Source organism: Rattus norvegicus, chromosome 1, assembly GCF_036323735.1.
Source record: "Rattus norvegicus strain BN/NHsdMcwi chromosome 1, GRCr8, whole genome shotgun sequence".
In the NCBI taxonomy this organism is placed as follows: Eukaryota; Metazoa; Chordata; class Mammalia; order Rodentia; family Muridae; genus Rattus; species Rattus norvegicus.
In genome coordinates, this window is record NC_086019.1 from 184,646,556 (window position 1) to 184,661,679 (window position 15,124).

At 43.6% G+C, this 15,124-nt stretch overlaps 1 protein-coding gene and 1 pseudogene across 1 annotated transcript in view; one reads left to right on the top strand and one right to left on the bottom strand.

Annotated features, from left to right (window-relative positions):
• Positions 1-2,429: 2,429 nt before the first annotated feature.
• Positions 2,430-15,124, top strand: part of Mosmo (modulator of smoothened) — a 70,836-nt gene continuing 58,141 nt past the window's right edge. The window contains exon 1 of the mRNA NM_001401762.1: positions 2,430-2,557. Within this exon, the coding sequence (NP_001388691.1) occupies positions 2,452-2,557 (106 nt within the window). The 5' untranslated portion in view covers positions 2,430-2,451. The remainder of the gene's footprint in view (positions 2,558-15,124) is intronic.
• On the bottom strand, positions 13,383-13,479 carry LOC120100485 (small nucleolar RNA U13; annotated as a pseudogene).

A 15,124-nucleotide genomic window follows, 5' to 3' on the forward strand; every position in this document is an offset into this window, starting at 1 on the left:
CAGCCACCGTATGGCTATTTCTGTCTTTAGATTGCCAGCATAGATCCCTCCCGGGAGCCTCCTATGATCTTCTGGGTCTCCAGGGACTTTCTGCCATATGGAGCATGGTGGCTCATCTTTGAACAGAAAGGTCCCCTTTGTTTCATTCAGGTGAGTGATAGGACACCTCTGTCACACACGAGTCTGTTCTGGGAGATAGGGAAAAGAGGCCCAAAGGAAGGGTATGGATTTCTCGAGTTCAAGTCAGCAGCAGGGCTGGGATTAGAACATACTTCTGCATCCTTTGCTCTGCCCTCAGAACCCCTCAGCTTTGCTTCCATTAAGATCTAGGTAGAGCTGTAGAAAAGGGAACTGTTTTGTCCTACATACCTCAGAGACATGAACTCTGAATTATCAGTGTCATCAGAGTGTGGGGCTAAAATGGGAAGTGATGGGAATTCTGTGAACACTATGTGCTTGGTCCTAATAACTAAAACCCTGCCCTTCAAGGCAGGAAGAGATTAAGTGAATCACTGTTATCTACAATGGTATGCAACCACTAGCCTGGTGGAAAGGATGGTTTTTAACACATACACTCATACACACACATGCAAGCACACGCATACACTCATACATACCCACACAAGTACACACGCACACACACTTTAATCTGAAGTCTAGAATGTTGAATAGAAGAATACACTTCAGGATATTCTGGTAAGTACTGCTAGGGTAAAAGAAAGAATTTATATTTGCTTTTTTTTTTTTTAACGCAAGAATTAAAACAGCACGGTTCCACAGAGCTGGAGTTAAAGCAGCCACATTGTTCCAACATTTGGCCTTGATCAGTTACAAGCATCAATGGGTAGTCAGGAATCCTCTCTGTTTAGTTACAGCTTCTTTTATTCTAGACAATCAAAACAGCAGATAAGAAGCCAAAACTAAGACTCCTACAAACTTCCCCAGTCCTTAAAACAAGAAAGGGAAGAGCTACTACAGTAAACTGATAGGCATTCTATCTGGATCCCCAGGAGATACGAGTTACCCTACTCCCTGTCTACTGCAGAGGAAAAATAAATTATGTAATTAAATATGTACTTTAAAAAATACTTGCCCCAAGAGACCAATGTTTGGGCTGAAAAGCCTTTAGACCAGCAATCTAATCCATTCTCCCCAATCTATGTGGTGCCCCTGACGCAGCTACACTTACTGCAAGGATGCTGGATTTGGTGGAATTTGAAACCTGCCGAGTTTTGTGGACATGTAGGCGTCCCCAAAATAGAGACAAATGTCACTCTTCCAGGTCTTTCTAGAGATAGCTTAGGTGGTCCTTAAGGAGAAAAGTCATCTCCATTTGCTCTGTAGAATGCTAAGAAAGAGATGGATATAAAGTTGGGGCTAATGGAGATTTAGCAGAGAGCCACGGTAGAGGGAAATCTCCAGGGGATAGCAAAATCATAGACACCTCCTCTGTTTTTGTAACAATTCATATTATTGTTTCCTGTGTATGCATCCAATCCAAGGCTCTCCCCACACCTTCACTCTGTAAATCACCAAACACCCGGTAGGTGCAAACTAACAAGCATTTCAGGTTCTTCATCCCTTTCTGTTATCACCAAGTCCTTCCTTCCGTCTGCAAAACACACACATCTGCTCACTTTTCTCTTTCTCGACTACCCTAGTTAAAAGCCACAATTCTGTCTTAGACTGCGGGACCATTTCTGGCGTCCCTACATTCGCTCCCCCTCCCCCATATACAATATACAATCTATTTATACCGTAGATCCTTACAAATCAAATAGGGTCATGCCACTATCCTTGTCGAAAACCCTTTCGTTCTTTCCCATTGCATCTGGAGCAAAATCCAAACACACATTTGGTGAATTTAAAGACAGGATCTCACTATTTAGCCTAGGCTGTCTTAGAACCGGTGGCTCTCCAGCTTCCGCTTCCCCACTGCTGGGATTTACAGGCGCGTGTCCACCCTGAATGCCACCTCTGGCCTCTGCCTACCTTTTCTCATACACTCTCTAGTCACACGGGCCATTTTGCAGGTCCCTGAACCTGACATCTTTCCACTTTCTCCCCAGTGGCTGTTTCCTTGTCTCTGGAATAGTCTGCACCTCATCCTGACAGGACAAATGTTTAAGATCTCAGTGGTCTCCGATCCGAACCACTGTTGCAGCCCCCAGTGCCGGGCTGAGCCGACGCCCCCTCGGGAAGGCTCTGCAGGGCAGTCCTGGGCGCCGCCGGCCGGCGCGTGGTTTCGCTTCCGGGTGAGGGGCGGGCGGGCCGAGCAGTTCCGGGGCGGGCGGCGGCTGCGGGTCCCGGCGCGGAGGGCGCGAGCGCGCGGCGCGGGCCGAGGGCCGAGGGCGGCGGCGCGGGGACCCCGGGGCCCGGCGGCCCATGGGGCGCGAGGAGTGAGGCCGCGGCCTGCCCTGCGGTGGGGGGTGGGGGGAGCGGGGCGGGGCGATGGATAAACTGACCATCATCTCAGGATGTCTCTTTCTGGCCGCCGATATCTTCGCCATCGCCAGCATCGCCAACCCGGACTGGATCAACACCGGGGAGTCGGCGGGTGAGCGGCGTGCGCGGGCCGGGAGGGCTGCCGCCCCCCGGGTCGGCGGTCCCGAGGGTTAAAGGTCGGCGCCGGGGTGGGGGCCGGCGGAGGCTGTTTCACTGTGGCTCCCCCTTTCCCCTTTGAAGTGTATGTGGTTAGTCTTTGCTTTATTTTAGGCCCGGGGGGGCTGTAATAATACTAATAATAAACTTCATTTTATGGAGCATCTTTCATTCCAGCGCATCTCACGCACACACGCGCGCGCTGGAGATATCTTAATAGTAGTTAGAAAATTAAATAACACAGAGAGTCGCAGGCAGCCCCACTGGCAGTGCCTGCTGGAACATTGGCGCTGGGGGCGGGTGTGTGTGAGTGGGGTGTCCTCAAGAAAGAGGCGGGCATCTTTCGGAAGGGTATCCCAGGTGAATGAGCTGGCAGGATTCTCAGCTCCAACCCTCTCGTGCTTCTCCCTTTCTCTCTCACCTAGACCTGTGAGACCAAACCTTTAATTAATGTACGCAGCTGTCAGGAGAACCGCTCAGAATTAAGGATCGGTCTTGAAATGCTTGTTCAGTGAAAGTGAAGGGAATGAGGAGTGGGAACCCTTCAAATGATTTGTTATAAAATGTATCGCTGTGCTGTCAAACTTCTTACGAGTCGTATAGGGTTCTCAATTTATCCAACAATATTTTTAGCTCTTTTAAAAAAGAAAATTCTAGCTGGGACATTTGTTGCTTTCTTCTTCCTCTCCTCTCTAATCTAGACCTAGTAACACAAAGTCATGCTGCCAGATTTACTGGTTATTAACATAACACTAAAGAATTCTACTTGTCTTGACTGTAGAATTTTAGCAGAGCTGTTAATTGTAACACATAAAAAAAGAGAGTCTGGGGATCGTGTGGAATTTGGTAATACCTGTGGGCTGTTTTTGAAAGTGCTGCTGACTCCAGACAATGTATTTGACTCTATGTGTGACATTCAGTTCATTACCACTGCTGTTTTCACTCTGACTACATTTGTAATGACCCCTTTGTGAGACTTTCTAAGTATCACGTACTTAGGAGCAAAAGGTTCCCACTGTCGAGTAAAGAGATCCTTCTTGAGAAAAGATTTTCAGTGGAGTGCCTGTAAGTAGTGGACAGAATGTCCACGAGCAAGGTAGCCTGGAGAAGGGAACTGCTACTATACATTATATAAGAGAGCAGTATTCCAGACCTGATGTTTCGAAGGCCATTGGAGAGAAAGCAGGAGAATAAATACGGGCGCAGTCAGATTTAGAGTTAAAATCTTTGACTGTGAGTTGGCAAAGACACGAAAGGGACAGTAGCCCAAAGTTTGCAGAAAGGAGAAAATGTGGAGAAAGAGAAACAGCTGCCGAGAGTGCGCGGACCGTAGGCCTGTTCGTCTTTGTGGATGTTGGTGGTTGTGGATGTACAGTATGGCAACCTCCCTGCCCCACTGACCCTAGTGTCCAGCTGCCTTGACATGTGAATTTTCTAAACAGTGATAGTGAATAAATAGTGAGCTTTCTAAATGCCCTTGGAAATAAAACACCAACAATACTTATACGAAATAAATACTAAAAAAAATATAGTTACGTCTTTCAAATCAGTGAGACAATCACAAGAAGTGCAAGTAGACTGTGGAGTGTGAGGACTGGCTGGGCTCCACGGTCTCAAGGGACCTCACTGGATAGCAAAACACTTGGCCATTTCCCTTGCTTGTGTTCAGTCTATTCACATTTTGATGGTGGCGTTTTATTGCAGTCGTTTTCAATGTTTATTTTACTCTATGGGTGTTTTCCTACATATATGTCTGTGTACCCTGTGCATGCCTGGTACTGGAAGAGGCCAAAGAGATACTGAAGTAACAGATGGTTGTGACCATCATGTGGATGCTGGGAATCAGATCAGTCTTCTGCAGGAGTAGCTAGTACTCTGAACCACTGAGCCATTACTGGGCTCTTCATTGCAAATTTTTTTTTTTAAAGATTTATTTATTTATTATATATAAGTACACTGTAGCTGTCTTCAGATACACCAGAAGAGGGCATCGGATCTCTTTACAGATGGTTGTGAACCACCATGTGGTTGCTGGGAATTGAACTCATGACCTCTGGAAGAGCAGTCGGGTGCTCTTAACCGCTGAGCCATCTCTCCAGCCCTTCATTGCAAATTTTAAATTATTTTTAAAAAATAAATCTAAAAATACAGCAGAACTCTTAGAACTAAAGTGATCTGCATAGTATAGTTAGAAAACCACTGTAGTCAACTGAGGAAGGTGTTAGGGTTCAGATAAGAGCACTGTCATTTGCTGGCATTGTAGCATTGGCCCAAGCCCCTTAGCCTCCCTGTGTCTGTTTTCACCTCTGTAAAATAAGGACATTAGCCACCTCCTTGGCTCCTAGTGATAGCTAACCACATTAACCCACAGGAAGCTTTAAGAGTGAATGGTACATGGCATTCTCAGCACGGAACACTTAGTGTAACTGTTATATTGCTGTTTTGCACTAAGCCTTAAACTTTTACTGTAGGAAATGACAGGACCACATTAGATGTTCTTAGAGATATGTAAACATCAAGCATAACATTCCAGAGCTTAGACAGAGCGAAATGTCTCCCTGGTGCTTTGTGCTTTCACTATCACTTCTGTATTGTTCCTCTTGCTCCATTTCTCATCTCCATACTCTAGCCTTGATGCTCCTCAGCCTCTGCATCAAAAACACAACCCCGCCAATGAGCTTGTCAGCTTGTTGCCAGAGAGTGGGGACCACACTTTGGACTGAAGAGGTTTAGTTTGTTTTTGCTGAACTGGTCCCAATACAGAAAAGATACATTCCGTGTGACTTTACCTGGCTGTGAGAACCTTTGCTGTGTCTGCTCTGATAGCTGTGGTTTATTCACTGCACATGCAGTGAAATAGTTTGCAAGGGAAAGTGCCTGGAGAAAGCACTCCTAAAGGACCCTTAGCAGTGTCCATCAGGACAACCAGGAAGGCTTAATGCCAGGTGGATATAATGACCCAGTTACATAAGTCTGCCCTGTGGAGGGCAGATTCTGGCTGCCTGGTGGACTCAGCATTGACAGCAGTATATCAATCATGTGGTGCTGGGTGCTATCCGAGGTCCAGAGGCGTCAACGACTCACTGGGATTCCTTTGGCTTCATGCATTTGGCTGATATAAAATTGTCATTTCTACATTTCTCCATGTTTCAGTGTTGTATGTGATACATGAGTGTCATTGTGGCAAGGGGTCATTTTAAGAAAATGTTGGGGCTGTGGTGTCACGGTTCTAGCTTGAGTCCTAGAAAGGAATCTTTTCCTTGAAGTGCTACCTACAGTTTTCATTTGTCTTAAATGAGGATTTGATAGACTAAAGGGACAGGTTTGAGTTTCAGTCTCAAATTTTAGTTTTTTGTCTTCATAGATATTTCTTAACTTCAGTGTCACTCTGTCCTCTTGTCCCCAAAGGAGCAAACTTTTTCGTCACACACACACACACACACACACACACACACACACACACACACAATGCTGTTAGTTTTAGTATGATCAACAGTTAAGCTGTTTCAGATCTCTAGATTCCTGTATGGAGGTGTCATCCCTCTACAGCAAGGGTTCAGTGACTACCCTAAACAGACTGGCCTGCTGCTCTCTCTGAAGGTCACTGCATTTCCCAAACCCCCCCCTTTTTTTTTTTCCGGAGCTGAGGACCGAACCCAGGGCCTTGCGCTTGCTAGGCAAGCGCTCTACCACTGAGCTAAATCCCCAACCCCCCAAACCCTTTTTTTTAAATGTATAAAAGAGCTACTCTCCTACATTTAATCAAAACCTCTACAATGGGTATGTAAGAAAAGGTTACTGCACTTACTCCTGAAGACGTTTGCATTCTTCTCTTTGTTCAGATGGGATGTCAGTATTTGAAGTGGGGATCAGACATTGATACCCTTGTACCTACTGTTTCTGTTTCTTGAGACAGGGACCACTTCAGGTTGGCCCTGAGCTCATTGTATGAGTCAAGGTTCTTGAAAGAACTGATATTTTATATATATTTTATATATGTGTATTATAAGAGGCAGTTTCCTAGAATGGCTTAAAATTGATAGGGACTGTCTACGTGTTAGAGAGGCTGGGAGACTGGTGACTGCTCAGTCAGGACTAGATGCTTCAGCAACCCCAGTCTGGCTCTGAAAATCTGGAAGGCCTAGAAGCTGACTTCCTATGGCACCAACAGCAACAAGATAGACACTGGCAAGAAGTAAGTCAGGCAAGCAGCACTGTTTTCCTCTGACCTGTCTAACGGTAGGCTCTCTTTCAGGTGTTACTTACTCTGGGGGAGACTGTCCTTTTTGGATATACCTTCACCCACCAGCCCAAAGATGTGTCCTTTAGCTGGTTTTAGAGGTGGTCACATTGAAAAGATTATCACATTCATTGTGTAGCCCAGCCAGATCAACCCACAGTCATCCTGCCACCGAATCCTAGGTACCAGGATTACAAGGCCTGTGCCAAGGAATGTGGCCACTAGCTTTATCCTGTTCCTATTTTAAATTCATTCAAGGGGAAATGATTAGCTAAAATGTGGCATTAGTGCTTACAGAAGAGGATATTGAAGACTGGCTTATTTGGGGACAAGCACTTTTCTACTATTGGATCCCAAAATGTAGACAGCTCTCCAGTCCTAAGCAGAAGTGGGAACCTGTTCCTGTAGGACCTCTGGAAGGAAAGAACAGATGGGTCTTCATAGGTAAAAGCCTGGAGGGCTGGGGATTTAGCTCAGTAGGGCTGGGGATTTAGCTCAGTGGTAGAGCGCTTACCTAGGAAGCGCAAGGCCCTGGGTTCGGTCCCCAGCTCCGAAAAAAAGAACCAAAAAAAAAAAAAAGCCTGGACTATGTGTACCAGGTTTTACACTAACAGATGAAGTCACTCAATCCCTTCTCCCTGCCTTTCCTGCAGCCTTTGACTTTCATGGTTAGAAACTCCCCTGTTTATACTCAATATCTGACATTTCGTGAGGATGTTTTCTTTTTTTATCAAGTCTAAAGCTTGAGAGATAACTTAGGGAATGGAGAGATTTGAGAAAAGAAGTACTTGCTTTCTGGTTCCTGCCATCTTCCCCAAACAAAGCAGTTAAGTTTCACCTAGGCGACTGGCAGGATCGATAGCTCTCTGACGTTCAACGTGCATACATAGCTCCTGGCCTGTACACCAGGTTAAAACATTAAAATGCTCCTACCTAAGCAGACTCACCTATTCAGTCCTGGAAAATTATTATCGAATAATCATAATGCCTCTCTTGAGCTGCAGTATCCGGTGCTCACAGACGTGTGTGTGGCGTGCCGCAGCATTGCTGAGTGAGCTCGTCTACTAAGAACTTGTTCTGTTGGCCCCAGGGGTGACTCAGAGAGAGACCAGGAGAGCAGAAGCCTTGAGACCATGTTTTCTGGTTTAGAAAGCATCCGTAATATTTCTTCATGAGTCTTTTGAGTCTTTCTCCAATAAAATTCTTTTTCAACAACTTTACTGAGATGTAATTATAAAATACTCAGCTTGTGTATACAATTCTGTGGTTTTTGTTTACTCGCAAAACTGTATACCAGTATTACAACGTCAATTTTAGAGTGTTTCCATTATTCCAAAAGCAAGCTCATACCTCTCAGCCGTCATCCTGAACTCCCTCGCCTTAAGCAACTGCTAATCTTTCTGCCTAGAGAGTTGCAGATTCTGAGTAGTTTAGGTAAATGGATTTTTTGTGATTGGCCTTTTCAGTTATCTTTTTCAAGTTCATCCATACTGGACTTTTAAAATACTTTTCTTTGCTGAATAACTGTCTGTTGTAGCCATAAAGTACTTTTTATTTACCCAATCATCAGGCAATAGAAGAAAAGTCTGTAATGATAAAGTTGTCCACCAATGTTCTTTTAAAAAGTAACATTCTGGAGCTGGAAAGAGGGCACACTTGCTATTTTTGTGGAAGACCCAAGTTCAGTTCCCAGCACCTATATCAGGTAGTTTACAACTACTCGTAACTAGCCTCAGGGGATCCAACAACCTTCTTTGGCCTTGACAGACATCTGCACTCATGCACACACACACACACACACACACACACACACACACACACACACAAAAGTATATTCGTATATACATAAGTAAAAAGGAATCTTTTTTGAGTGACATTATCAGAACTTACACATATCAAGTAATAAGAACGTTGGATAAAATTCAAAGACAAGTCTTTAATAGTGTTCACAGGATATCCTCAAAGCTCGAAATTATCTGATACTGAATTTTACAGTGTAGACCAGATTTTCTAAAATGAGATTAAGGATCCTGAGCAAAACATTGATTTTTTTTTTTTCAAAACATTGAATCCTTTTTTTTATCGGTACCAACAGAGATGCAACCAGACATTCAGTCTACCAGGCCTGAAAGTGTTGTAGGGACAATTGGTACAAAGAGCATGGACAGAAGGCAAAAATAATGAGAAATCATTAAAAGAAGGAATTCAGAAAAAAACTGCCGAGTGATGGCTGCCTGTGTGCTCATTAGATCAGTGGCATCTGCCATTACCCCTCTTAAAACTGGCCTAATAATAGTCACAAGCATCAGTTCTCTACTCTTTAGCCCAGAGTGACAAAGCCAGTGTCATTTTAAATTGTTTGTGTGATAAATGTGGGTTTGTTGTGGGGTTAGTTGCAATAAGATGGCTGGCTCAGTAGGATCTGGAGCAGATAAATTGAGGTTTTCATTGTTGGGGTCCCCGTGGTGGGTGGCATGTAGCTATCCCTCAGTTGTAAAATGAAGGTGATCACTTAGTTCAAAAGATGACTACCAGCTGGCCAGCTGGCCACCACTTTGGAGGCAGAGAAGGCAGAGACAGGCAGATTTCTTAAGTTCAAGGCCAGCCTGGTCAAAGTGAGTCCCAGGACAGCCAGGGCTGCACAGAGAAGCCTTGTGCCAAAAAACAAAACAATAACACAAAATATGATTATTTTAAAAAATGTAGCATGTGAGGTATCAGCACACTGCCTGATAGACAATACATGCCTAGATTATTAGTCACAGTTGCTACTATTACATAGAAAGCCAAAACATCTGGCATTTGGAAGATTGTTCTTTTGTATTATCTGTCTTGTTTGTTTACTTTTGCCCTGCCTTGTTCCAAAAAGAGATTTAAGGCAACATGGTGTGTCTCCAGTTGAACGTTCTTAAAACCCAGCTGGTCCAATCTGGGCAGAAGGACTGCACAGTAAGCGCAATGGCAATAGAAACTTAACGGGACACACGTAAGCACCCAAACCGAGAGTGCCTTGGCTTTATGTGTATCTGAAAGACAGTACAGAATTTGTGTAGGTGAGAGGCAGCCAAGCAGTGTAGGAAGGGGGCACAGGTTTGGAACAAAGCAGCATGAAGTTGCATCCATTGTCACTATGAGCCAAGCCATCTTTTAGACAGATTGCAGGCTTTTTTTTTTTTTTTTTTTTTTTGGTTCTTTTTTTTTTTCGGAGCTGGGGACCGAACCCAGGGCCTTGCACTTCCTAGGCAAGCGCTCTACCACTGAGCTAAATCCCCAACCCCTTGCAGGCTTTTTTTTAAAGGGTCTCATGTGTTCCAAGCCGAGGATCATCTTAAACTCCCCATCTTCTGTCTCTGCCTACCAAGTGCTAGAATTATAGGTGTGACCACCACTGTGGCCGAGATAGGTGTAGACAATTCTTTTTCGTTTTCCAGAGCTTTTGTCATATGAATGTTAATTTATTTTCCCCTTACTTCATTGCATATAGTTAACCGAGGGCATCACACATACCATGAGGGGACATTCGGGCATACAGTGAAGTGTTGCTGTTTGTGAAACTTATTGCATTGTAAATCGAGACTTTCAGCAAATACATGGAACACACACACACACACACACACACACACACACACACACACACACTCACACACTCTCTGACCTTATGCCTTCCTCCTGTTCCCCATAGCTCAGGTCGCACAGTGGCAGCCTTGTAGGTGTCAGTTCATAGTGACACATGTAGGTGTCAGTTTCACACTCAGAGCTTTACCTGCTCACAATGTCTCGGTTATCAAAATGTTTTCTAATTTGTGCCACTGCTAGTTTTTGTTTGTTTTAAGTACTTATCCTGCTAAGCAGCTAGCCCCTAAAAAGCCTAATAATTACAGAAGCCGTTGGACTTTGTCATAAGAAATTGGGGGTGATTTTGTGTTTTGACCATAGTCTAGTAAAGAAGTGTCTGGATGGGAGTCTGTCTTCAGCACTGATCTGTGCTGCACTTGCTGTGTGCTCTGTTGTTAAATGTTATTTACGCTGAGTACTTGCCAGCTTTTCATCAAGCGAGTAGAATATTATGTTCCTCTGAGACTGACTGCTTCAGAATTGACAGAAGAGAGACTGTGGGTACATGTTTCTTTGCATTAGCACCAACCAGCATGTATGCTTTGCTTCTATAAAATTTCAGTGTATGACCCCAGTTCAGTTTTGAGGCAGACATTTCTTTGAATTACTGTGTTAATTGATTTATTTTTAATTAGAAATGGGCTACACTTTTATGTGACTCAGCTATAAATAAAATGTCACATTTGGCATTTTGACACTTGCTGCTGTATATATTGAGCAAAAAGGCAGCTGCCGACTTTTAATATAGAGCCGTTCAACTGAGGCCCATATCCTATAGTCAGAGTAACAAGAGTACAGAAAACTACAGTTGGACGAGTCAGATGAGAACCTGGAGGAGCAGCTTGCTCCTTTGCTCTTCTGTTCTTCTGTCTGTGGTACTGTTGACCTTGGAGTGTCACTGGGCCAGCTTTTCACTAGATACAAGTTTTTTCTAAAGAGTAGACCATGTTCCCATCAGTTATACTAAGCAGTTCTCTAACTTGGAATGGCAAGACTCAAAAGCTTCTTAGATTATCAAAAATATGGCTATTTCCTTTATAAATTGACATCATTTTAATGAAGCAAATGTTTATCTTAATCATGAACGTTCCTTACTGCTCCCTTGGGCATTCCCTAAATCACTGGACGCGTTTCCATTCTTACAACAAAGGCTATTGAAGTGTTTGTGGTTTAAAAGGAGCTTGTGCTGAATATTCACGAGTATGGTTTTAATTAAAAACTATCTAATTTATTGTATGGGTGTTTTCCCTGCTTATATATTTGTGTACCTTATGTGTGCCTAGTATTTTTGGAAGACAGAAGACGGTGTTTGAGCTCCTAGAATTGGAGTTACAGATGACTGAGCTGCCATGTGGGGACTGAGACTCAAACCCAAGTCCTCTGAAAGAGCCACCAGTGCTCTTAATCACTAAGCCATCTCTTCAGCCCTGATTTATTGTTTAGATTTATTTATTTGATCATGTGAATGTTTTGCCTGGCTCTTCATATGTGTACCACTTACATGGCGAGTGCCCACAGAGGTCAGAGGACTCAAGATGCTCTGGAACTAGAGTTGCAGTGTTTTGAGCCACCAAGAAACTGAATTCAGGCCTTTACCTGAACAACAGGTACTTTCAACCATTGAGCCATCTCTCCAGCTCCTATTCAGAAGGATTATATTGAAGCACATGAAAAAAAAATCCTTGAAATACCTGTATTCTATAAGAATAAAATAGACCAGATGGTCAGAAAGGAGGTGCGGTTTGAACCTTACAAGTGATACATTTAATAATGAGTATTTAAATACTGAAGAGGCCTTCTACAGTACTTGTCCTTGGAGGTGGAACTGCATGAGTAAAAGAGGTACAGCAAAGGCTTTTCCATTCCAGTCCACTTCTCTCTACATTGCTGCTAAACTTATCTCTTCAAAGTACAAGTATAACCATAGTAAATACTTAACATAGCACTCTGTGGCAGATACTGTTCTGGGCTTTCTGTGTTAACTAACCCTTATATAAGAGCTGCGGTTCACCCTACAGAGAGACGGGAGTCATGTGACTTGCCCACAGAACTGATCTTGGCCTTTACCGCATGTACTTGAGCAGACACCATGAGCACACCTGCATCTGTAAAGCATCAGGCACTCCACAGTTATCAGAGTGTGGCTCCACTTTCCCTTCAACCTCAGTCCCTTTTCTCCTTACAGAGTCTGTATTCTAACCCACTTCATTACTGTGTCCTAAGTACAACTCTTTTCTTATCTCAGAGCTTTTACTTATGTTTTCTCAGCCTACAAAGCAAAGCCCTCATGCTCATTCTGTTCCCTATCTTATCTGTGTCTTGTCTATCTGTCAAGAATCTTCAGCTGACATCAAGTCAGCTATGCTATCCCCTTAATAACTTGTGCATTTCTCATGATATCATGTCTATGTCACAGTTATTTGTGTTTCTTGCAATGTTTTTTTAGTATAGATTTTTCTTGTTTTCCTTTGAGACAAATCTTCCACAGTAACCCTGTAAGTCACTATGTGGCCCAAGCTGTACTTGAACTCACTGTAATTCTCCTGCCCCAGCTTGCCTAGACCTGGGATTTCAGATGTAAGCCAACACACCCATCTAACTAGCATTGACCAAAATAACCAATCAACCTATAGAGCTTTCACCTTACACTGTTTGAAAGTTGCGAATGTAAACCAAGTAATGTATCTGCTCCTTTTAGATACATTATCTATTCTTTTTAGATACATTAGCTGGTCTTCATTTGGAAAATAGGGTATAGCTACCCTGTAGTCATTTGCAACTTTAAAACTGTAAGCTGAAAGTTCTATAGGTTGATTGGTTATTTTGGTCAATACTAGTTAGATTTCTAAACTAGCCCCTAAGACCATGCTGTAGTTGTTTACTTCTATAAACAAACACAGTACAATATTGTAATCCCCTCCCCCCTTTTCTCAGTGTCAACGTGCCAGCATCCTAACAAGATTTGTGAGAGCAACATGTCACGCTGTGGCATGAGCACTCCAATGTTCACTCTTATAAACCATTTGTCCAGTTTTCCTCCAATCCACTTGTTTGATTTCAGGGCTTAAAAACATTTGTCCTTTCTGGTACATACACTTAACTGAGGGTTGGCTTGGGTTGGGTTTAGGTTGGATTTGGGTTGGTTTGGTTTGGATTTTTGTTTTCCAAACAGAATCTTACTTTGTGGCTCTAGCTGTCCTGGAACTTACTAAACTCTGTAGACCAAGCTGGCCTTGAACTCACACAAACCTGCATGGCTTTGCCTCCCAAGTGCTGGAAGTCAAGGCATGCACTACTACACCTAACTACCACACCTAACTACCACACCTACCTACTACACCTACCTACTACACCTACCTACTACACCTAACCACTACACCTACCTACTACACCTACCTACTACACCTAACCACTACACCTACCTACTACACCTAACCACTACACCTAACCACTACACCTACCTACTACACCTAACCACTACACCTACCTACTACACCTAACCACTACACCTAACCACTACACCTACCTACTACACCTAACCACTACACCTACCTACTACACCTACCTACTACACCTAACCACTACACCTACCTACTACACCTACCTACTACACCTAACCACTACACCTAACCACTACACCTACCTACTACACCTAACCACTACACCTAACCACTACACCTAACCACTACACCTACCTACTACACCTAACCACTACACCTACCTACTACACCTACCTACTACACCTAACCACTACATCTACCTATTACACCTAACTACTACACCTAACTCGAGGTTTTTTTGTTTTTTGTTTTGTTTTAAGTTCCACACTTCTTTATGTTTTTAGAAACAGGGTCTCATGTAGCCTTGCTTGATCTTAGACTTAACTATAGCTAAGCTTGACTTTAAACTCTTATTTACAAACCTCACCCACGAAACAAGTTTCTCTGTGTAGCACTGGCTGTCTTGAAACTCAGCTCTGTAGACCAGGCTGGCCTGGAACTCAGAGATCCACCTGCTTCTGTCTCCAGTGCTGGGATTAAAGGCGTGCACCACCACTGCCCAGTTCTTAACAAATTCTTTTAAAAAAATTTTTTAAATTATGTGTATTGTAGGAATGTACATGAGTGCAGGTGCCTGTCAAGATCAAAGGTTCGAGATCCCTCTGAAACTGGAGTTCATGGTGGTATAAGACACCCAACATGGGCGCTTGAATTCTATGGCAGCATGGGGAAAAGACAAAGACTTGTCAGAAAGCAAATAGCTAATGAGAAGTAGACTGAAAGAGAAGCAGGCTCACAGAAAAGGGGCTACTGTACCTGCAGTCTATAGTAACATGGGCAAAGATGGTCATTCTGATTACAGAAGTGAGTGGGTCTCTGAAAACACTAGAGAAATAGCAGCTCAGTTCGGCAGGCTGTGCATCAAGCCAGCGGGAACTGAGCACTGAAAATGGCATTTTCAACTGGGTATAAGCTGCTTGAATACTCAGGCAGGGAACAGTGAAATTGGGACCTCTGCAAAAGCCGTGCATGATCCTATCTACCATCTCTCTAACCCCGAGTGACTCTTATGGACTGGCAGACTGGGCACCTTTTAGAATTCAACTCTGAAGACTTCGGTGGATTCTGATTAGGAGACAAACCCTCCTGCTGTATCAGATGGCATGGA